Source organism: Empidonax traillii, unplaced genomic scaffold (genome assembly GCF_003031625.1).
Source record: "Empidonax traillii isolate 1590-97213 ecotype Southwest subspecies unplaced genomic scaffold, ASM303162v1 scaffold461:size861717, whole genome shotgun sequence".
Classification (NCBI taxonomy): Eukaryota; Metazoa; Chordata; class Aves; order Passeriformes; family Tyrannidae; genus Empidonax; species Empidonax traillii.
In genome coordinates, this window is record NW_020955654.1 from 12,435 (window position 1) to 35,216 (window position 22,782).

At 52.0% G+C, this 22,782-nt stretch overlaps 1 protein-coding gene across 4 annotated transcripts in view; it reads right to left on the reverse strand.

The window, feature by feature from the left end:
- Positions 1 to 2,545: 2,545 nt before the first annotated feature.
- The window catches only part of MYRF (myelin regulatory factor), a 40,498-nt gene continuing 20,261 nt past the window's right edge, over positions 2,546 to 22,782 (reverse strand). For 2 of the 4 annotated variants that reach the window (XM_027895513.1, XM_027895514.1), the window contains 23 exons: positions 20,572 to 20,887; positions 20,038 to 20,210; positions 19,734 to 19,857; positions 14,987 to 15,182; positions 14,217 to 14,293; positions 13,599 to 13,709; positions 13,262 to 13,352; positions 12,097 to 12,297; positions 11,247 to 11,355; positions 10,788 to 10,897; positions 10,113 to 10,273; positions 9,615 to 9,687; positions 8,959 to 9,047; positions 8,571 to 8,639; positions 7,956 to 8,036; positions 6,749 to 6,834; positions 6,436 to 6,597; positions 5,407 to 5,685; positions 5,231 to 5,318; positions 4,851 to 4,925; positions 4,600 to 4,702; positions 3,923 to 3,997; positions 2,546 to 3,729 (listed from right to left, as the gene is read on the reverse strand). In XM_027895513.1, the coding sequence (XP_027751314.1) occupies positions 3,643 to 3,729; positions 3,923 to 3,997; positions 4,600 to 4,702; positions 4,851 to 4,925; positions 5,231 to 5,318; positions 5,407 to 5,685; positions 6,436 to 6,597; positions 6,749 to 6,834; positions 7,956 to 8,036; positions 8,571 to 8,639; positions 8,959 to 9,047; positions 9,615 to 9,687; positions 10,113 to 10,273; positions 10,788 to 10,897; positions 11,247 to 11,355; positions 12,097 to 12,297; positions 13,262 to 13,352; positions 13,599 to 13,709; positions 14,217 to 14,293; positions 14,987 to 15,182; positions 19,734 to 19,857; positions 20,038 to 20,210; positions 20,572 to 20,887 (2,936 nt within the window). In that variant the 3' untranslated portion in view covers positions 2,546 to 3,642. The remainder of the gene's footprint in view (positions 3,730 to 3,922; positions 3,998 to 4,599; positions 4,703 to 4,850; positions 4,926 to 5,230; positions 5,319 to 5,406; positions 5,686 to 6,435; positions 6,598 to 6,748; positions 6,835 to 7,955; positions 8,037 to 8,570; positions 8,640 to 8,958; positions 9,048 to 9,614; positions 9,688 to 10,112; positions 10,274 to 10,787; positions 10,898 to 11,246; positions 11,356 to 12,096; positions 12,298 to 13,261; positions 13,353 to 13,598; positions 13,710 to 14,216; positions 14,294 to 14,986; positions 15,183 to 19,733; positions 19,858 to 20,037; positions 20,211 to 20,571; positions 20,888 to 22,782) is intronic. The other 2 variants (XM_027895516.1, XM_027895515.1) reach the window with 2 other exon arrangements.

Sequence of the window (22,782 nt, forward strand, 5' to 3'; positions counted from 1 at the left end):
CTTTCTCCTTTTTTCCTTTTTCCTTCCTTTCTCCTTTTTTCCTTTTTCCTTCCTTTCTCCTTTTTTCCTTTTCTCTTTTTTCTTATTTTTTTTCCTTTTCCTTTCTCCTTTTTTTGTCCTTTTTCCTTCTTCCTTTTTCTCTTTCCCACCTGTCTTTTCCCCTTTCCCTTCTTTTCTTTAACCTTCCTTTTTCATTTTCCATTTTCCCTTCTCCATTTTTTTCCTTCTCCCTAATTTCTTTTCCCTTCCTAATTTCTCCTTTTTATCCCCAACAACCCTGACTGGACCCTGTTTGGGCACATCCAGAAACTTCCATTGATTAAAGGCAGAACATGTCCTCTGTCCTGCTATTATTCCCTGGGAAGGCAGGAAAGCACCAGGGGCCATTCTTGGATACAAAGCAGTATTTATATATTTTATTCATATGGGTACATTTACCTCCAGCATAAAACAAACTCTAAATAAGCCAAACCAAACCAAACAAAACTAAAATAAAATTTAAAAAAAAAATAAAAAAGGGGGAATTCAGAGACTCAACCCCTCAAAATTCAGCAAAATATAAATATAAATCAGGAAGAAAAGAGGGAAACCATGTTTGTTCCCCACAAATAAAAACCAGGAATCAAGAATAACCTGCTACAAATGCAACTCTACAAACTGGCTGGCAAAATACAGTGATTAAAGCTGTGGCAGCAACATTTAAACCAACAAATTAGTGCTTTACTTGATGGTTTTTTTCCTTAAGTCTTCCAGTGGTACCATAGTCTCTATTTACAGGCTTTAAGCTCCAATAGCAGGACAGAAGAGTTGGTAATTTGCTTTTGAAACAAATTCCCAAAGAGCCCAAGTTTCCACCCTTTTGTCTTCCTTCCTGCCAGGAATGTCTGGATAAAGAGACAGAAGCTCAGAATTCCCTCTGTCCCACGCATAGAAACGCCTGATTGTGAACTCTCTTGGGACTGACTGGGGACAGGGAAGGAGCAGAGATGTGGGTTTTGGGGAGAAATCCGTACAAACAGCTGTTTCCACGGGCCTAACAAGCAATTCCATCACTCCTTGATTTTAATTTTATAATTATAAAACCCATTTCTGCCTCAGGGGGCAGCAGCTGATGATTTTTAACGTGGAATCCTGGAATGGTTTGGGTGGAAAGGGACCTTAAAGCCCAGCCAGTTCCATGCGTAGGGACACCTTCCACTAGGCCCAGGTTGCTCCAACCTGGATTTGAACGCTTCCAGGGATGGGGCATCCACAGCTCATCTGGGAAAGCCGTGTCACTTAAGACATAAGATCCTATTGACACTAAAAACTCCATCCTGAATCCCTGTCCTCTCTCACTCCCAGGGATTGCTGCTGGCTCCGTGTGGCCAGGGCCAGCCTCAGCACTCCAGGAGTTGTCTCATCCCAGTTAAGCCCCAGTTTTTGACAAATACATGGGGAAAACCCTGTTCCCTGGGGCTGTTTCAAAAGGAAAAAGGCCCCAGAGATGTTTCCAAGCCCTCAGGCACTTAGTTTGCTGGGAATCCCACTAAATCCCATGGATGAGCATCGTGGGGACACCTAAGAGATCCCAACTCCTCCTGGGCCACCACTGATTGATTCCTTCCCTCAGGAGTGGGGTGGGATGTGCTGTGAAGTCTTGGATAAGGGAGAGGGGATCTGAGGGGGTGATTGCAGGCTCTGGCCCTCCCAACATTCCCTGTTTCCTCTTCCAAGGGACATTTATCCCAGCCCAGCATCACTCACCTGAGGAAGGACGTGCCAGCCTGGGCCATTGATTGCCAAGGGGACAAAAAACCTGCCAGGGAATTCACTTCCCAGCTTAAAGCCAGGAAAAGTCCCTCAGGGAGGGTGGAGGGAAGAGCACTAAGCTACATCCAGGTGTTTCCTTCAGGATGTGAGGGAGAAACAGAGAATCCTGCTGAGCACAGAGCTGACCTCCTTGTGCTCAGGTATTCCCAAGCCTTGGGGTGTCTTGTTGTCCCACTGAGCTTCCCAAAATTGGGTTTTCTGATTGCTTGGCTGCTCAGAATTCCCTACTCACCCACTATTTCCTGCTTCCCAGGATCCAGTGGATTTTAATAACTGTGTAATTCAGTGTTTGCTGCTTCCAGGCCTCAACCCCCGACCTGGAAATCACCAACTCCAACAAGGAATTTTAGGACTGCTTTGCTGGGATAAGCTCAGGAGGTGGATGACAAGAGACAACCAGACATCCACAGGAACCATCACTTTACCTGGATAAAAACCATCCTGTTTTTCTGAAACAGCTCTCAAGTGTCCACAGGATCAGCATGTGGCATTTCCCCCTCACTGTTTTCCTTAGGGAAATCCATCTTGGAATAACCTGGAAGTGGCTGAGACTCCAGGAAGGCAGATAACTCCTTTTTAGCATGAGGGGCTGCAGAGGGATGGGGAGGGGGATGCACATGGAGCCACTTGGCTTTCCCACGTGGCTCAATGGGGACCGGATGAAATTCCCATTTTTTTTCTTTTTTTCTTTTTTTTTTTTTTTTTTTTTTTTTTTTTTTTTTTTTTTTTTTTTACGGCTTAAAATCCCAAAGAACTCAGTAGTTTAGCAAGTTAAGGACTTGTAACAGTAACATATTCCAAAATACCCCCAACACAAGTGCTCTGGGAGGGCAGGGACAGCTTGGAGCCGCTGCCGTTCCCATTTTTTGGGAGACCACCACCCTCTCCCAAGGCAGAGATCCTACCCTGGCACAGATCCTCATGTTCCCAGGGACTCAGCCTTGCTCTGCAGGGCACTCCAGGATTTTCCAGCAGTCTCTGTCCTGCACATTTGGGCAGGGGTTGGTGTTGGCTTGAGGGCCGACCAGGCAGCTTCACATGCTGCTTTCAAATGGATAAAAACAGATCCCACAACACTCAGTATGGGAGAATCCCGGTTATTTGTCACCCCTGGGTTGATGCCAAGTGTTCCCACGTGTGGTGTGGCCTCAGCAGCGGCTTTAGTGGGAGTTTTATCCATCCAGACCTGGATCTGGTGGGATTTAAGAGCACAAGGGAAGGGGGGAAATGATGCGGAAGCTGCTCTTTCTTGGGTTGTTCCCAGGGGAATGTGTCCATTGGCAAGTCTGGGGGCCTCCAGGGGGTCTGTGGGAAGTGGCCCTGGGCCAACTAGAAGGAACAGCAACTCCAGTGTACGACTTCCAGTATGTCCAGGCACAGCCCTCCTTTCCAAAGGCCAAACCCCTTGGAAAAGGCTCCAGTGTTGAAGCAATTCCAGTGTTGTGAAGAACTGAAGTGGGACATCTGGGAGCACCGGGAGATCCATGGAAGGAGCACCCCTTTGGGATGTGGCCTTCAGTCCAGTGTGATGCTTCCAAATCCAGTGTTGGAAGGGGAGGGAGAAGCGATGGAGGACACACAGGTCTCCATGAGGGAAAGGAGAGGGACATGGGATGGTGAGAATGGGCGCAAGGTCACCCCTGGAGCCACCACGGGGCAGGTGATGGGTTTTAGGTCCTGTGCGTGCTCCAGGTCACCAGCCACCAGCATTCCAGCTCCGGAGCTGCCGCAGGACACGGGGATGAGGTGGGGCTGGGGAATGCAGGAGGCTCCCCAGTGGCACCAGTCCCCCTCCTGTCTCCAAGCAGAGGGCACTGGTGCTCCTGGGAATCACTCACAGAGCCAGTAAAACTGGAAGTAATAGTCAGTGAAGAGCTGGCCCAGCTGCTCCGGGGAAGTGCCGCAGTCGGCTTGGCCCTAGGAATGGGAAAAGGAGCTTACAGACAGGGCCAGGATGCCAAGGAGGGAGTTCTGCCTGGATTACGGGCTGGAAAAATCATCCCTCCACTACCTGAAGTGGTAGTGCCACGTGGCTGCCAAACCTGCCATGACCCCACACTTCTTTCCTCCCACAAGGCAAGATGAAGGAGGAGCAGCTGGTGACACTCACCGGCTGTGCAACTCGGAAGTGGTAGGAAAACTCCTGGAAAGACATCATCACCAGAGGCCAGCGGTGCGTGGTGTCCTGGGGAAGGAAGGGGAATAGCTGGGACGAGATCAGGGATGAGCATAGGGATGTTCTGGGGAGGGAATACATGGCCTTGGGCTCTTGAGTGACCCCACGGAGGTTTCCCGGAGAACAAATGGGATGAGGAGCAGCTGAGGGAGCTGGGGCAGGGAGGGCTCATCCTGGAGAAAAGGAGGATCAGGGGAACCTTCTCATTCCCTACAACTCCTTGACAGGAGGGTGGAGCCAGGTGGGGCTGTGCTTCTGCTCTCAGGGAACAAGGGACAGGACAAGAGGAAACAGCCTCAATGTGTGCCAGAGGAGGTTCAGCATGGATATCTGGGAAAATTCTTTCATGGAGCAGGTTTTCGAGTGTTGGAACAGGCTCCAGCGGTGGAGTCGCCATCTCTGGAGGAATTTAAAATTCGTGTAGACATGGCACTTGGGGACATGATTTGGGGTGGCCTTGGCAGTACTGGGGGGATGGTTGGACCCCATGATCTTGAAGGGCTTGTCCAACCTAAATGATTCCATGTCTGAGTGTTAATTCCCTCTACAAACTCCTGTGCTGCCCATGGGTGGTGTGTTGGGCTGACTGTGAGCTGTTCCCTTCTCCTTACCTGTGCATCCACAGTATCCATGGAGCTGTTCCTGCTCACAGCATCTTGGCAGGGATCACTGGAAACAAGGCCACAAAGGGAGATGGACACAGCGGAGGAGGAGCTGGGATGAGAGGACACAATGAGAGCCTGGAAAGGGGGAACATCCACTGCCCCTTCCCCAGGGAGACACCATGGCCACATCAGTGTCCAGCCCCTCTGGGGGCACTGGAACACCCAAAGGATGTTCCTTTGGATCCCTGTCCACTCACTTCATCTCCAGGGTCAGGTTGGTGTCCACGGCCGTCCGCTGGTTCACAGGGATGCGGAAGCTGAAGTTTCCACTCCTGGGAACACAGAGAGAGGATGAGACCTCACCAGGCTCTGGGAAGGCTGGGATAACACCCAAAATCCCTGTTGGGCTGAGAATTCACGCAGGAGATCTTGCCAAGGATGAACCCACTGCCAAACACTTTCCCTGAGGGAAGCACTGGGGGCACCAGTTCCAATTCACATAGAGTGGTGTGAGCTGCACGAGGCGATGGTAGAAAACACCCAAGGAAATCTTGAAAAAACTTCAAGATTTGCCCATTTACTTCTTCCCACGGTGCTGCTGCCACCAAAGTGCCACCAGCCAGCCCCTCCTGCTCACCTGCAGGCGTCGGAAGTGGCACAGTACTGGGAATGGATGGCTAGGTTGATCTCCAGGATCCGGATGGATTCCAGCACTGGGCTTGGCCCTGTCGGAGGGGGGAACGATGTGTTTATGAACAGTCGGAAACGTCCGAGGGAGGATGGCTGGGAGGAAAAGGAGGTGGATCCACGTACCATCCGTACCGGGATGCTCCATGCGAACCCACTTGCTCACCGGCTGCCAGAGGCTGCGCTGCTGCCGGGAGTTGCTGCGGGAGAGCGAGAGGTTGGAGATGTACTTGGATTTGCCCTGGATGTGGGAGAAGGGGGAGGAGGGGCTGGCATTGGGACTGCCGAAGCTCTGAGACCTGTCAGGAGTCTTTGGCCACTTGGAGTAGGAGGAGGATTTCCCGGTGATGCCCCTGGATTTGGCTTTGATGTTTGTTGCTGGAAGGAGGGAGGTCTGGCTTTGGTCTGCGGAAAAATGGGAGAGAAGGTTGTGATGAGAGGCTGGGAGCAGGTGGGAGCACCAGGATCACCCTCTCCCCATGTCACCTCCTGAATTACCCAGGTTGCTCTGGGAAGCTGTGGCTGCCCCATCCCTGGAAATGTTCAAATACAGGTTGGACAGGCCTTGGGACAACCTGGTCTAGTGGAAGGTGTCCCTGCCTATGGAATGGGATGAGCTTTAAGGTCCCTTCCATCCAAACCCTTCCAGGATTTTGTGATTCCATTCTCTCTGTGCCTGATGGTGCCAGGGATGGAATGAAGAGGGAATGAGGTCACACCTCAAGGTAGGGCTGCTCAGGTGAGTTGAGCCTGGAGGAGCTTCTCGAGACTTTGTGCTGGAAAAGTGGGAACCTCCAAATCCTTTCCAGCCCCAACTTACCCCTGGCAGCAGGATCAGGGATGTCTGAACTGTGCACATGGGCAGAGAAGGATACGAAGGATAAGGATATAAAGGATATCTATATAGTATAAAAGATATATAGAAGATATAAAGGATATAAATAGAAGGATATAAAGCCATGAGAGAGCTTCCAGAGGAGGGGAAAAAGGATGAGGAAGGATCTAGAGGGAAGGTGTGGGGAGAGGGAGCTGGAACGGTTCATCCTGGAGGAGATGGAGGAGACCTTCCCACAGGGAGCAGGAGGTGAGATACAAGGACGTCACACAAACCTTGGAGGTGTCCCACTACCTATGGGAATCTGAGATGGCTCTCACCTGTCCTATTGGTGCCGTGAGTGGGGTTGGTCTCCAAGGGGACAACAGAGGAGATGCCGGTGGGAACAGTGGAGCAGCACATGGAAAAACATGGAGGGCTGAAACAGGCCAGGACACTGCGACCAGGAGAGCCAAGGGATACTCCAGGGGTGTCCTCTGGGACTGCAGGGATATGGGAATGACTCAAGGGATCCAAACAGGAGCAGCACCCAGTGTCCCACCACCCATTCCACAAAAGCAGACCCATCCCAGCACGATGAGATGGGGAAGGCAACACCACCCTGGTCATCCCGAATCCCAACCCACCACCCACCGTGCTCCGGGGGACTCCTGCTGCCGGCTCCATCGGACATGGCCGTGGATCGCACCGTCTGTGTCTTGTCAATGCTCTGGCTTGACCTAGAATGCAGGAAGATGTGGTGAAAACCTGGATTGGGACCACAGTGCCGCTTGGAGGTAAGGGAGAGAAGAGGCTGCAGCAAAATAATGGGAAGAGGGACACAGAGGAACAGCAGACACGGAGGAGGACAGAGTGGAATGATCTGGGAAAGGGAAGGCAGGAGAGAGGCACACAAGCCATGAAGACAGCAAGGAGAGCTCAGAAATCCATAGGGAATTTTATGGCAGTCCCATGTCTGGCAAGGACAGTAGGACAATTCCCAGTTGCTTCAGAGGACAGCAGCAGCACTCCCAGATTGTCCTGGAACAGGGTGGATTTCACTCTCAATAGTGCTATCCTGGGTGGGTTTGGGTTCTTGGACTCAACAGGCTCCAAGGAGTCACATTCCCTAAGCAATGTGCCCCTCATCTCTCTGAGACTGTCTGTTCCTCACCTTGTTCTTTAGAAACACACACAATCCCCCTCCATTTAATCCCGTGGAAGTCTGGGTGTTTCACTGCCGCTATCCAAGACCTGAGCTGAGGACACCACAGGCATCTCCTGAGGATAAGGGAGATGGGAAAGGGGAGGGAAATCTCTCTCCCAAGTCTGCAGAGCTTTTGGGCACCTGTGTCCATGTCTTACCTTGTTCCCAAGCACCACTCCAGGTTTCCCAGGGATTAACAGAGCTTCCCACCCTGGGCGAAATCAAAACCCCACTTTGTTCCCTGCAAGATTTATTTTATTACAGGGACTTCTTTTCCAGGTGAAAGGAGACTCAATGCCGGTCTCCTGGACGGAATGCAGAGCTTCACCTTCATCCCATCAAAATCCAACCCTTATCCCTCATGTCCTTCCACTGCCTCATCCACCTTTTCCATGTGTGGCTTTATCTTGCTTTACTTGCAGGATGTAATTTCCTTATTTAACCTTGAATGAATTGATTTTTCCATCTCCTAACTCTAATTTCCCCTGCCTAACAGGGTCCGCAATCCTTCCTCCTGGAATTCCACTGAAGTCTCATATCCATTTCTCTGCTTTTAGTTTTGCTTCAGTTTTTCAGTCTCCTAGGATGCAGATGGCAGGGAAACAAAAGAGGAATGAAGAGAAGAAATAACGGGATAATGAAACAGTCACATACCGTGGACACAGAGCGATCGGAATTCTGGGACCCCCGTGCCGGAAGAGGGCCAGGAGACAGGCAGTGGGCACAGCAAAGGAGCTACAGGACAGCAAGGGACACAAGGAGAAGAGGAAAAGTGGAAATATGCCCAAGAGGACAGGGAATGAAAGAAGATATGGAAGATAAGAGGAAGAAAAAGACAAAAATGGGGAAAATCAAAGATAAAGTAGAAGGAAAACGGGTTGGATGAGGAGATGGAAGCAGGAGAGGAGGGAGAAAAATGGGACAGGGAAAAGAGGGAGAGAAAAAGAGACTCATTATCAGGTCACAGGAGCTCCCAAAGCTGGTCCAGTCCGACTGAACCAGCGGGATGAGGCCGGAGGCATCCAAGGAACATCAAGCCTGGCTGCGAGTGGATTTGTGAGCAGCCAAACAGGGTATTCCCTTTTCCTTCTCTATTCCTCATTTCTCGCTCCAGAGAATTCAACCAACACCGGACTGGGCTGTGTGCACATGTCAGGTTGGGTTTGCCCCTCTGGAATTGTGCTCCACAACACCAGGGCATCTGGTTTTTGTGCTTCAGCCTCTCCCAGGGCCCCTCATCCCTTCTCAGTGGTTCCCAAAAATACCCACCCATCGATATCCACAAGATCCTCCTCACTGCGCAGGCTCAGCACATACAGTGTGGACATGGACACGACACTGGAAAACAGAGAGGGAAGAGCTGAGGAGAGACATGGAGTAAGAATATGTCACAGAATCAATCTGCTTCCAAGGGATTCCAACCCATGAAAGATGGCTACTCCCTCCCTGGAAGCATCCAAGGCCAGGTTGGAGCAATCTGGGGTGTTGGAAGGTGTCCGGGTTGGAACTGGTTGAGTTTTAAGGTCCCTTCCAACCCAAAGCATTCCAGGATTCCATGGAAAAAGCCCCTCACTGCACCCCCCATGGGTGGCACAGCCCAGATGGATCAACCTGAGGGAGACAAGGGAGGAGGATCATCCCAGGCCTTGGGAATCACCTGAATGCCATGATGATGACCAGGGCAATGATGGTGCCCTGCAGGAAGCGCTGGCTGATGCAGGCCTGTTCTGGGACAACCGACGGAGACTGCAAGGAGAAAACCCCTGGATCAGCTCAGGAACCCTTGGATCAGCTCAGATTGCTCCCACGGACCTCCCCCAGCCCATCCTGAGCTCTCTTCCTGCTCCCTGGAAATCCTGAACTCTCCCCAGTTCAGAAGCCATTTAACACCCCCATTAGACACAGACAAAAGGAGTGTCATGGAATCACTAAGGTTGGAAAAGCCCTCTAGGATCACAGAGTCCAACCACTCCATAGGCACCACTAAACCACATCCCCTAGTGCCACATCCACAGGGATTTTAAATCCCTCCACGGATGGGGACTCTACCACTGGAGCCTGTGCCAGAGCTGGACAACCCTTTCCATGAAGGAATTTCCCTGGATATCCGACTTAAATATCCCCTGGTGCAACATGAGGCCATTTCCTCTCATCCTGTCACCTGGGAGCAGATTCCCCCCAATCCCACCCAGCTCCACCCTCCTGTCAGGGAATTGTGGAAAGAGTTAAGGGCCCCCTGATCCTCCTTTTCTCCAGGATGAGCCCTCCCAGCTCCTGCCACCCAGCACTACTCCTTTGGGATCCATCTCTTACCTTGGTGGCCACTTTGTGGGGTCTCTTTTTGTGGGGAACACTTCCCGCTCGGCTGAACTGGCTCCCTGTTTGGCTGCAAGGAAAAAGGAGGAATGGAGCTGAGCTGGTCAGGGATTGCTCTCCAAGCCATTCCCAGGGAAAAATGGGATTTTCCAGTAGGGAACAAACCCTCTGTGTGGCACGACAGTCACAAACCATTTGGGGGCTTTGCCAGAGAGCCCCAGTTCTGTCCCAAAACCTGCATAAGCAGGGTCAGGATGGAGGATTTTGGAAGCACGGGAAACTCTTTGCCATGAGAAAACAGCAGACAATTGGAATTGGAGACAATTCCATCCGGGGTGTTTTTGGGAACGTCAAACCTCCCCAGCCTCAAGCTCCTTAAACCCCAAGTGACACGAGCCAACATCCCACCACCCTCCCCATCTCCCACTTCCCAATCCAAGCTGCCACTGAGAATTTCCTGGGATCCAAGGGGCCATTCCTTGACTCTGGCTGTACCTGAAGGCTCCGGAGCTCACAGTGGACTTCATGCTGTCCAGTCTCTTGAGCTTGGCCAGCTTGTGGCTCCACCTTTCCAGCTCATCGATCCGGGTCTCTAGGTTGTCCGTCAGCTTGCACAGCTCCTTCACAGCCCCCACGTTCTCCATGAAGATCCGCTCCTGCCAGGGAATCAGGATGAGTGGCCTGACAGCCAGAGGAACACTTGGATGTGGCCACCCTGACTGCTCTCCCACACCATGCAGGAAAGGCTACTGGAGTCAGCCAGCACAGACCATCTGGATCTCCCCAACCCTCTGGGTGTGACATGGGAGACTGTCCCCATCCATGTGGGACATAGGAGGTGATTCCCAGAGCAGCAGATAGGTTAGGAAAGGTCAGGAGACCAGGTGCTCTGGCTTATCTTGACATGAGCACCTTATCTTATCCAGAAAGGGGAGATTAGGACCAGGAGACTCCCTACAGGAAGCTGCCAACAGGGAGCCCTTCCCAGGGGAGATGTTGCCAAATTTCCCTCCCTGCTCGGGTCCAACACCCACCCAGGGCTATTCCCGACTTCTGGAATTGCAGCCAGGCCTGAAACTCATCTGGGTGATGCCAGGAGCATTTTCCAGGCACTGCATTCCATACCCATCTCCTGGAGCTGGGCTCCCCAGCCTCCCGGCTGCCACCAACCTTGTTCACCACCAAGAAGTTCTCCAGGGTTTTCCCATTAGAAAAGACCAGGTCTCCGGTATCCTTCACAGCTTCCGGGAGGATTTCCTTAACTTCCTGAGCGATGACACCTGGGGACATGTGGAGAGAGCACGGGGAGGGGGTGAAGGTGGGAAGGTGAAGGGCCCATCCCACCTACTTATCCCCAAATTCAATGGACAGGGATCATCAACCCGCTGTGGGATCTACCTGTACTCCCAAAGAGAGGTGGATACCTGGAGAAACCTCTTCCCTGTAGGAAGTGCCACTTTCTCTCCCCCTCACTAAGGAGGGAATTTCATTGGATTCCTTAATTCCAGAGGTGAGAGCCCCCCTCTTGCCCACCTCACACGCAGAGCAGAACTGGATATAGCCCCTACGAAAGGTAGGGAATTCCCGTGGGACATTCCTGCCTCAGAGGCATATTCCCGTGGGATATACCTGTCTCAGAGGTGTTGTCCATCCCCACCGTGGCCGCAAACTCCGGCTTGTAGTTGTAGTGCACCAGTCGCATCCGGGAGATCCGCTTCAGCTGCTCTGTGGTGTCCACCTGGGAAAAAAACAGGCACACGGAACTCCTCAAGGGAGCGTTGCTTCTTAAATCCCCCCATGAGTCCAGGCAGGAAAACCCACTGTGGCTCATGGGAATTCCTGTGGGAGATGGGAATCTTGCTTGGAGCAGTCACTGGGACAAACAGCACCAGCACTGGGATAAATCTCCAGTTCTGGTCACTGGATAAATTCCTGGAGTAGGGAAGCCAGGAAGAGAGTGAGTCTCATTGCAGGAACAGACACAGAGTGGAGGCAGTTCCTGAAAATATGTGGCATGAATGTATCCAGCTTTTCTGGACAGGCAAATCCAGCTGATAGGAATTCAGAGCAGAGCCCTCTGGCAAGGCCCAGGATGGTGCCTGCCATAGTCACCTGTTCCCATGTATTTTCCAGCTGCTTTCCACCTTTTTTCTGACTGTGTTTGCCAGTTCTGTCTAACACTGGGGGAGTCAGTATTCCCTAGGACGTGGTGGACAGGCTAGGTATGGGACAGAGGGAATTCTGAGGCACTTCCTATCTGATCAACAGTCCCCTAATCATGGAATATCCTGAGCTGCACGGGGCCCATAAAGGATTATTGAGTCCAACTCCTGTAGGCCTAGAGTTGGACTCCCACAGGAGCTCACATTATCCATTAGGATTTGATGGAAACCAGCAGCTAAAACAGGCTCAGGATGACATTCCCGTTTCCCGTGGTGTACCTTCACCCCAGATCCCACCCTGTTTTCCAAGGTCTCACCTCCTGGATGTCCTCCTTCACCCGGACGTCCGACGGGTGCATGAGGGAGCCCATGATCTTCACGTTCCCATGGACCACCAGGGCCTCATCGGGGCGGTCCGTGTTGATCCCGACACGGCCGTGGTGGAACACGGTGTCCGGGAGCTGCGCCCGCTGCCACAGCACGTCACTGTCGCTCTCAAACTGGCCCGGGTTGGAAGCCTGCAGAAAAGCAGGAAAGCAGGGGCTGAAAAAGTAGGGAAAGGAGCACTGGGAAGCAGAGATCTTGGGGATGTTCGCCTGAGAAGTGGGAGGGGGTTTTTGGGAGGAGCTGTCTGTGAGGTCCCTGGGCTCCCTCCAGCCTGCAGCACATGGAATTACAGTGCCAGCCCCACAGGAGGGTCAGCAGGGAATGGGATAGGTGGGAGGACAGAGCCAGGAGAGGACAAGGAGGGTCATGGAGGTGCCATACAGAGCTTTGCCCAGCACAAGACAGAGTGGCATGGCAGGGATCCACTGGGAATGGATCTGGGCATGGATCCCAGCCCATCCTGGCAGCCTTGGCTTTTACCTGCTGGCCCGAGGAACCAAGGCTATTCCTGCTCCTCTCCTAAAGGAATATCTTTGCTTCCTTAGAGCTGTTATCCCAGAGCTGTTCCAGGACAGCAGGTGACCAAGTGATGTGGATGATGCTTCTGCCTCTCAAATTCTGTGGGGTTCTGTGACCCATGTGCAGGTTGAGCTGAGTTGCCTGCAATTCCTCCTGGGAATCCTCTTTTCCTCAGGACATGCAAGAGGTGGGAAGGTACCCAGTTTTCCTGCACCTGAAATGCTTGTCCCTGCTGCAGAGTCCCAGCTGCTCTCTTCCCTAATTCCCAACAGTCTACTGGACACTGCTCCAACCTTGGAATCTGCAACAGGTTCCCTGAGGAAGCAGGTGTGGAAAGGCTGGAGCCCGAACCCAAATGTGGACTTGGAATGCTACAAACAATGCAGGAGGAGTTTGGAGAAGGGGGGGGGAAAGTGGGAGAACGATGCTGGAAAAGCCCTCTAAAATCATCTAGTCCAACCATCCCACACTCACCACTGAACCACCACCTCAAGTGCCACATCCACAGGTTTTTGGAAGGTGGAAGATGGCCAGCAAGGGACTGTGGGGTGCCGGAGGGAGGAGACAGGGATTTACCCGGACGATGATCCGCTCAGAAATGTGGGCAGCGAGTGTGTAGTTCTGGTTCTGGGCATGTGCCTGCAGGGCCACCACCAGCATGAAGTACCTGAGAAGGGAGAAAAGTTAGGGAAACATGCTAGGAAAAGTTCTGGATCTCCATTCCCTTTGGAACACCATGGTGAGCTCGGAACATCCCCTCCCCTTGTGCTCCCCACAGAGAGGGCAGACCCTTCTTGTGCCCAAGGACGGCCAATCCAGGCCTTGTCCCCCATGTCCTCCTCCCTCTGGACACACTTCCTGGGCCAGGAAGAGGCAGATCCACAGAACGCTCAGGATATTCCGGAGCCCTCACCTCTGGTCTGGGTTGGGTTTGCCCTTTTTCCGCATGTTGTTGGCTGTGGTCTCACTGAAGTGTAGCCGCCCCACGGTGACCTTGGTGACCTGCTCTGGGGGCAAGTTGACCCTGGAAGGGAAGAAAAACAGAGGACTGAGTGAGGATGGTGCCTATTTGGGAATGCTGCCTATTTCTTCCTGCTCCTCTGCCTAAGGACGTGCAAAAAGTGGAAAGGTACCCAGTTTTCCTATACCTTGCAGAGCCCAAGTTCCCAACATTCTCTCAGTCTACTGGATCTTTCCCAACGGTCCACTGGACACGGGCCCAACCTTGGGATCTGCAACAGGTTCCCGCATGCCCTGAGGGTGCTCTGAGGAACCAGGTGTGGAAAGGCCAGAACCTGAACCCGGAGAGGAGGGTTTTTTGGGAATGGCCATCTCCTGGCCTACTCCAGCACAGCAGGTCCGTGAACTGGGCACAGAGTTGAGAATGTGAAGAGAGGAAAACAGGGGAGAACTGGAGAGTGTGGCAACGACCCAGTGGAACGCAAGACTCTGACTTTGCCCCTTTCCCCACCTTCTCATGCTGTTATTCCCTGGAAACACAGGATGCTGGTTCCCACACAGACACACTCACGTGACGGGGTTGAAGGGCCGTTTGCTGCGATCCGACTGCGACTGCTCGATATTGATGGATTGGTTCAGGGCCTCGAGCTGGAGATAAGGATTTGGGAATGTGACACAGGGCACAGAGACCTACCTTCCCCTTCTCACCTCCTCATTTCCAGCTCTCTGCCCACCTTCCCATGACTTGGTACAACCCAGAGTGTGGGCACTGCCCAAACATGGGAATCGCCCTTGGAAGGGGGAAAGTTGAGGGTGGAAGGATCTTCCCAAAGTTGCCATGTACCTCTGGAATCAAAGGTGAGAGATAGCCAGCCCTGAAATGCCCAGGAAGTGACTGAGTGTCACTGCCCAATTCCCCAACATCTCAACTAAAACAGAATATCAGGAGACCCTTCATTCAAGGACCACTCACTAATTCCATGTATTCCCCGACTTCTTTCACTTCCAGGATACAAACACCAGGATAGAGGAACCATTCTCATCTCTCTCACAGGACCTGTATTCCAGTGGTTCAGGGGATTTTTAGACTGGATATTAGGAAAAATTCCTTCATGGAAAGGGTGGTCATTGGAACAGGTTCAGGTGGTGGATTCCACATTCCTGGAGGCATTTTAAATCCATATGGATGTGGCACCTGGGGACATGGTTTGGGGTGGCCTTGGCAGTGCTGGGGGAACAGTTTGGACTCAATGATCCTAAAGGGCTTTTCCAGCCTCAGTGATTCCACGGTTCCCCTCCTTCTCCCGGTTTGATTCACTCTCACCCTCAGCTCCTGCTCACCTTCACTCCATGCAGCTTCAGATAGAAGCACTCGAGGGGTTTCAGGCCCTCGGGGGTCTTCACATACTTGGGATCTCCCAGCATTCCAATGTACACCGTGACCTGGAAGTGGTTCTTCTTCTGGCACACGAAGGCGTCATCCCCCACGGAGAAGTTGAATCCCTTGTCAGCGTCCACGCGGTATGTGAGCATCGGGCTGGGAAAAGGGAGCAGCAGTGAGGCCAGGAGGCGATCCAAAGGTTTCCCAGGGAAATTTGTGGATATCCCATCCCTGGAAGTGTTCTTGGCCAGGTTGGATGGGGCTTGGAGCAACCTGGGCAATGGATTGGCACGGGATCATCCATAAGGTCTCTTCCAACCCAAACTGTCCTACAGTTCTTCCACTGGGAGGGAATATGGAGATACCAAGCTCCACAGCCTTCCCAAAGCCTGGAGAATCCCCTTAATGCTGGGAGAAGCAGCTCAGGCTGACCTGGGGGTGTCCCACATCCCATGGCATTCTCAGTGTGGAGGAGGAGGAGGAGGAGGAGGAGGAGGAGTCCTGGCTGCTCCATGGACACACACCAGCCGGAAAGGTTTAATCTACATCTCTTTAATGGGTTGGTTTCCATGGGAATGAGGGAAATATGCAGCCTTTTCCTCACCGTCCAAAAATTCCAGACCTGGGCTGGTGGGCCCTCAGAAGGGGGGAAGGAGCTGCCTCTCATCCCACAGAACAGAATTAAGGATGAGGTAAAGAGGGAGCTCACCCCAGCCTTGGATATGAGACATATCCTTAAAATGAGATATTAAGGAGCACTTTTCCCTAAAAAACAAATCACTCCTGACTTCTGCCTGCAGCAACGGGAGGGGAGGTGGACAGACCAGCAGTAAGGAATGTGGCAGACTCTGGGATGCAGAAAATAGGGATTCTGCCCTGGTATTCCTTCCTTTTTTTTCTGGAATAAAGCCATTCTCCCCCCAGAACACCTGGGTGGATAATGTGGATGAGACCTGAGCATGATTCCAGGCTGCCAGGAGTAACCCTGGGATGGCCATGAATAACTACTCCCTCCTTACACCCCAGGGACCTGGGAATGCCATGCTTTGCTCTGGAACACAAACCAGACTGTGGGAGCAGAGTTCTGCCTTAGCCCAGAGGCACAAAAGGAATTCCTTGGCCTCCTCCCAGATTCTCCATCTGGATATTCCTCATTGGAGCTGGCCTGAGCACCCTCCGTGATCATCCCATTCCTGGCTCCTGAGTGTTCACACCTATTCCCATTGTATCTTAACAGGTAAAGCCAAGGAGAGGAAGGTCTGTCCCAACTTCCAAGCTATGGATGCTTCCCAAACTTCCAAAACGACGGCTGCTAAACATGTGCTGACAGAGGGGAGATAGGCGGGCTCCTCCTCCTCTGCCTCCTGGAAATCCCTGGTCTTCCACAGTCCCCTTCCAGAGGCTCCTATTCACCGACTTTCTCATTTTCCTGGTGGCTGTGTCATTCCCCAAATGCTCGTGCTGGGATTGATAGGAGAGAAGACACTTCTTTCCAGAGGGATCTCCAGCACTTCTGGCTGAGCTGAGGAGCTGCTCCCAGGCAAGGTATTCCCAGCTCTCTGGATGGGAATGGGGTGGTAGGAGAAGGAAAAGCAGGAGATCCCAAGTGAGAAGCATTTCCTGGGATTAGGGATGACATCAGCCACAGACAAACCCATGTCCTGGGAGCAGCCAAAGCCTTTTCCAGGGAGAGCACAGGGGCCAGAGGGCAAAGTGTCAGGAATAAAAAGTCTGGGGTCAAATGGATTGCTTTATCCCTATGGATTGCTTTATCCCAAACACTCCCACTGGTAGAGGCGGATTAAGGCAGGACAGAAGGGCAGGATCACAGGAGAGGAGGTTTTTCCTGATCTGAGTGAGGAGTCACAAACTCCCCCCAGGGAATTGTATTAGGATGTTGGCCATGAGCAGGATGCTCACATTCCTTACTTTGTTCCTCCGAGGCACAAAAATCCCTAATTTCTCCCTTTCCTTCCCAATTCCCCAATATCTCAACTAAAACAGAATATCGGGAGTCCCCTCATTCGAGGACCACTCACTAATTCCATGTATTCCCCAACTTCTTTCACTTCCAGGACACAAACACAGGGATAGAGGAACCATTGTCATCCCTCCCACACAGTCCCACCTGTGCATCCACCTTATGTGGTCCCTCCAGCTTCCTGGGATGCGTCCACGATCCATCACCCTGTGCCACCTATCCCAAAACACATCCAGTAGGTCTGGACCACATCCCAGGCTCTCCATTCCCTCCCTGAGATCCAGGATCCAGCAAGGGCAAGTTTGGAGCTGTTTATCCTGATGGTTCTCCCAAGCAAGGGGTGGAGGTCCAAAAACTTGGGATTAGCTCCCTGTGTGGGAGCCCCATGGAAAGCACCAGTTTGCTTGACGGGAAGAGAAAAGCACATTCCTGATCTCCAAGCTGGGAATTCCAAGACCCTAGGCCTCAACATATAGATGTTTCCATGGAGGGGTGAACTATTCCCAGCTGCCTTCCCTCAAGCTGTAACAAGCCTGGGAGAGGGAGGAGGGAGCTGGAATTTATCGGAGCCTGCTGTCAGGGAGATATGAATGACTCCTTCTCCCGGGAGTAAATTAGGGAATCACCCAGTTCCAGGCCTCCCTGACACTGCTGCTGGAGAACAGCTCATCCCTGGGAAGGTTCAGTGAATCCAAACCCACAAAAATCAGTGCAAAGGGCCAAAGAAAAATCATATATTATCCATAAAATTAATCCAGGGATTTGTGGGCTCCTTCAAGATTCCCTGGCAAAGCCTGAGACCTGAGCCCGGAATGGAACTAATCTCTATCCCATCCCCCTGTGGAACCTCATTTTTTGTGTGCAAAAGAACATGGAATTACATTTAACTTTACTTTTTGCCCCTGGAATCGCTACTGAGAATCTGGTAAAAACCTGGATAGCTTCCCACATCCTTCACCTCCTTCCTGAACTCTTTTCTTGGGATAAAGAAGAGGTAAAATCAGATAATTCAGATGATTTGCACTCCTCAGACTATGAAAAGCACTGGATCCCAAGGAACTCAAACAGCACATGGAGACTGGGGAATAACTGCCAGGAGAAACTGGAGCAGGAACAGCTGATCCTGGCTTTATGATCTCCAAGGAAAACTAAATTGTGGGAATAATTATGGATCTGGAAGAGATCTTCCTACTGCTGAGGACACCTGAAAGCAGAAAGGAAGGAGATGATTCCCGCCTGCTAAATTTGGATTAACCAACCTAAGAAAATCCCATTATAGGAGGAAAGGAAGAGGGAATTTTTGGTGCTTCTCATGGAGTATTCCAGAAAAGTGCTGTTCCAGGAGAATAAGGGACATTCAACGTAAAAAGAGATGTAGATCCAGCTCTCCTGGAGCCACCTGGCTCGTCATGGAGAAGGGAAACTGGACCTAAAAATAATCAATCAACCTTCACCCCTTAATTCTGCTCCAATCCGGCGCCACAACAAAGCCCACGTGGCTCTCTCAAATTCCATGGAGTCACTCCAAAAGAAATTTATTCCTTACACAACGGGATGATGGACCTCAAAGCCCCAGGAGTGGGTGTGCTCTGGCTTTCGCCCTAAATCCCAAAAGCAGGGATTAGGGAAGCAATCCCAAGATCCAAAGAGCAGGGCTGGGGTTGTAGCAGTTTTCCAGCAACTTCCCTGTGCCCAGAAAATACCATGGGATATGTCTCCATCAATCCACCTGTGTGAATGGAGAATTTCTGGAACTGAGATAGCAACACCTGGAAACGGTCTGGGACAACTGGGACATGCTTGGGACAGGAAATGGATGGATGGGATGGGAGATGGAAGCAGTGTGAGGGAAAGCTGGGATTTGCACTCTGCCCCCACACCTGGGATCCTTGGCTCCCATTCCCAGCACCATCCAGGTATGCTGGGATCACAGTCAGGGTTATCCACAGGCACTGGAGCGTTCCCTCCTCCCGTTCCCCACAGGATCCCACAGCCCCTGGCTGTGCAGGAAGAGGGGGAATTGGGAGGGAAGGGGGGGATCCTGTTGCTCGGGGAGAGGTTCCTGGAAGACATCCTGGTGCTTGCCAGTGTTTGGTCACCTCCCAGGAATGCAGGGAGGATCCAGAGCCATTTTCTCCTCAGCACTCCTCCTATACAGTGCTGCTCCATATGCTGCCTCCACCCTCCTCTCCCTCAATTCCCAGCCCACCTTCCCACCACTCTCTGCTCCCCAACTGCCGCAGTGATCCCAGCCTTCCTTTTCCAGCCTCTCTGCCACTTCCCAGCTTTCCACAACCTCTCCTCCTCCAGCTCCTTTCCACGCTGCGCTGAAGTGGATCTGGATTCTCTCCAGCCATCCAAGCTACATGTTGGTTGGGAATTCCCAATCCTAAATTTAAAATCCTGGAAAGGCTGGGAAGGGGGAAAAGGAGCTGCTGTCCCAAACCATCCTGGATTTGCCAATAAAAACCTTCCAAGATCTGAGTGGTGGCTGAAATCCCTTCTGCTATTCCTTAATCATCCATAAAAAGTGTGGAGGAGCGACTTTCCCAATGGGAAAGGTATGGGGTGGGGAGTACCCGCCCCCAGCACAGCTGAGAGGACAAGGACAAACCCAGGGAGATCCTCATTCCACACTGTGAATACGATATTCCCAACCCCAGTGGCTCACCACAGACACATGGAATGCGAATTCCACTTTTTCCAGAGGCAGAGGGATTACTCACAGCTCCTTGTAGTTGGCATCATAGAGAGTTGCCCACTTGTTCTGCTGGTGTGGCTGCCACTTGATGGACTGGAAGTTGGGATCCAGGTAGGATCCATTCAAACTGTCATTATCCTGGATCAGCCCTATGGGGAGGGGGTAAAACTCCTTAGGATCCCAACTTTAATCATTGGAATGAATGTCCAGCAGGGTGGAAGCCCAAGGGAGCGACTAGCACTGCCTGGAGTTTTCCCTCCTGACTGCCAGGACAGCAGATCCAGAACTGACATTCCAGGAGGACAAAGAGGAGTGGGATCAAGGGGTACCTGGTGAGAGAGCGCCCGGCTGGTGCCAGGGAGGAGTCTGGACTCGGTCGGGATTGAGCGGCACCGATCCCATTCCTGGCTCCTGCTTGATCATCCCATTGAGCATCTGGGCATTGAGGGTGTTGGAGGGGGACTCGGAGTGTTTTCGCTTCTTGGCAGGATGCACCGGGAGCCTGTGGAGAGACATGGGAAAGGCTGAGCTGGGAAGCTCCACATCGCGCCACTGGCACAAGCAGGATCTCACAAAGAACCCCAAAACATTCCCACAGTGCTGCCCCACCTTCTCCCACACTGCCAAGCTCTGGGCCACATCCATAATTCCACAGAATTCCAGAATGGTTTGCGTTGGAAGGGACCTTAAAGTTTATCCAGTTCCAACCCCTTTCCACGGGCAGGGACTCCTTCCCTAGATTTCCCCTTGTTTATTCCCACCACCCAACTCCCAGTCACACCCCACACTTTGGACACTGCACAAACCTCCTGCTCCCATCCCCTCATCCCCATTCCCGCCTTCCCACCATCCCCAGGCCTTACTCTGCTCCGTGCTGCTGGAGGAGCTGGTGCAGCATCTGGGATTGCTGGGCGTGGTGGAGCTCAGCTGGCACCATTCCTGGCCCGATCCCGTACGGAGGCATCAGGGGCTCGGCCTTCAGGAACATGTCCCGCTGGAGGCCGGGAAAGTGGGAACTGTGCTGTGGCTGGAGGGGGTGAGGGGGTGGCGGGGGTGGACCCTGGAGGTGGGGAGGAGGAGGGGGAGGGGGAGGAGGAGGAGGAGGAGGATGCTCCAGGTGGGAAGGAGGAGTCATGTGGCACATGTTTTCAGGAGTCATGGTCCGGAGGAGGTGAGGATCTAGAGAGAGGAAGAATCACAGTGAGGGGTGTCCTGATCCCAGACCCAGCACTGACCCATTTATCTTGGATCTCCAAGTCAAAGGGGACTTGGAACAGCCTGTTCCAGCGGGAGGTGTCCCTGCCCACAGCAGGGGGTTGGAACTGGATGATCCTTAAAATCCCTTTCAACCACATCGTTCCAGGATTGGATGATTGTGTGACAAAGACACAAACATTCCTGAGATTTGCTAAATCTCCCGTGGATGCTCTGCAGTAAAAGCATATCCCCAGAAATTCCCTTTAGGAATTGCTAGGTAGCTTTTGTGTTAGCTTTGGATTTCCCTTCCAAGAGAAAACCCATCAGGCACAGTATTCCCGGAGGAAGTGCAGGGAGCAAGGAGACACAGCAGGGGGCAAAGCTCCAAAGGTTGGCAACTCCAAAATCTGTTCCTGGGAATGCAGAGCTGGAGAAAAAGCACCTAAACTTTGCTTAATAAATCTAAGACCAGGTTGGACAGGGCTTGGAGCAACCTGGACTAGTGGAAGATTTCCTTGCCCACAGCAGGGGCTGGAATGGGATGTGTTTAAGGCCCCTTCCAACCCAAACCATTCCAGGATCCCCAGATTCTGCAGGGACAACAACAGAGAGAAGAGATAGGAATGACCTGAACCCACCCAGCATCACCAGGGAGGATCTATGGGAAGGGGCTTAAAATATTTCAGTTTAACCAGGAGGAGACTTCCAGCCCTAAATTTAAATAAGTAAAAAGGGACATTCAAATGGGATCCCACATTTCTCCTCCCTCTGTATGGAACTGGATACCAAAGCCATGCCAGCCTGGCTTTGGACACTTCCAGGGATGGGGCAGCCACAGCTTCTCTGGGAAATCCATTCCAGTGCCTCACCACCCTCACAGGGAAGAATTTCTTCCCCGTATTCCATTTATCCCTGCCCTCTGACAGTGGAAAGCCATTCCCTCTTGTCCTGGCACTCCGAAGTCCCTCTCCAGCCTTCATCCCCCTTTTTGCTCACCTGGACAAAGCTCATCTGTTTTCCCAGCCATTCCCTGATGGATGCATCAATCCGCACCTCCCAGTGTCCCCACAGGACACTAAGATCTCGGCAGGAATGTGGGACTGACCCCTGGGATGTGAGGAAACTGAGGAGTGGGAAGGAACAGTGGCTTTCCAGGGGTTTAAAGTGCAAGACAGAGTTTCTCCACACTCCAGTGTGGACAAACTGATGGAAAACACATCCAGGGAGTGACCAAGCCAGGCACAGGCTCTGGGAATGCAGAGAAGGATCTGCTGGATCATTCTAGGCTGCTTCCCTAAGCAGGAGCCACCAGACTCTGGACTTTGGCCTCGGGACACCCAGGCAGGGACTGACTAACGAGGCTGAAGGGCCCAACCAGGAATTGGAAAACTCCTCCCATTGGGAAGTGTGGAAAAGTGAAATGAGGATCCTTCCAGGGATTTCTGCTTCCTGCTGAGACCTCTCACTGCCTTTTTCCAGACACACGGAGCTAGATTCCTCCTTCCAGCCTCATTCCCAGGCCAGCCTTCCTTCCGGAGCAGCCTTAGAGACAGGCTTGGAAAGTGATGCGCTCCCAAATCCAGGGTAAAACTGTCTCCAGAAATCTGACCCTTCCCTGGGGAAGCTTTGTGGGCACCCTCTGGAGTCTCCTCTCCTTCCCAGACGGAGCTGCCAGCTCTCCCCATGGGGAGTAACCTGGCCTCTTTGTTATATTTAAGGAAGGGCCAGGAGGAATTCCAGGGATTTTTTTAGCAAGATAAACAGAACTCTTGACCTCTTCCATAAAAAAAAAAAAAAAAAAAAAAAAAAAAAAAAAAAAAAAAAAAAAAAAAAAAAAAACAAAAAAAAAAAAAAAAAAAAAAAAAAAAAAAAAAAAA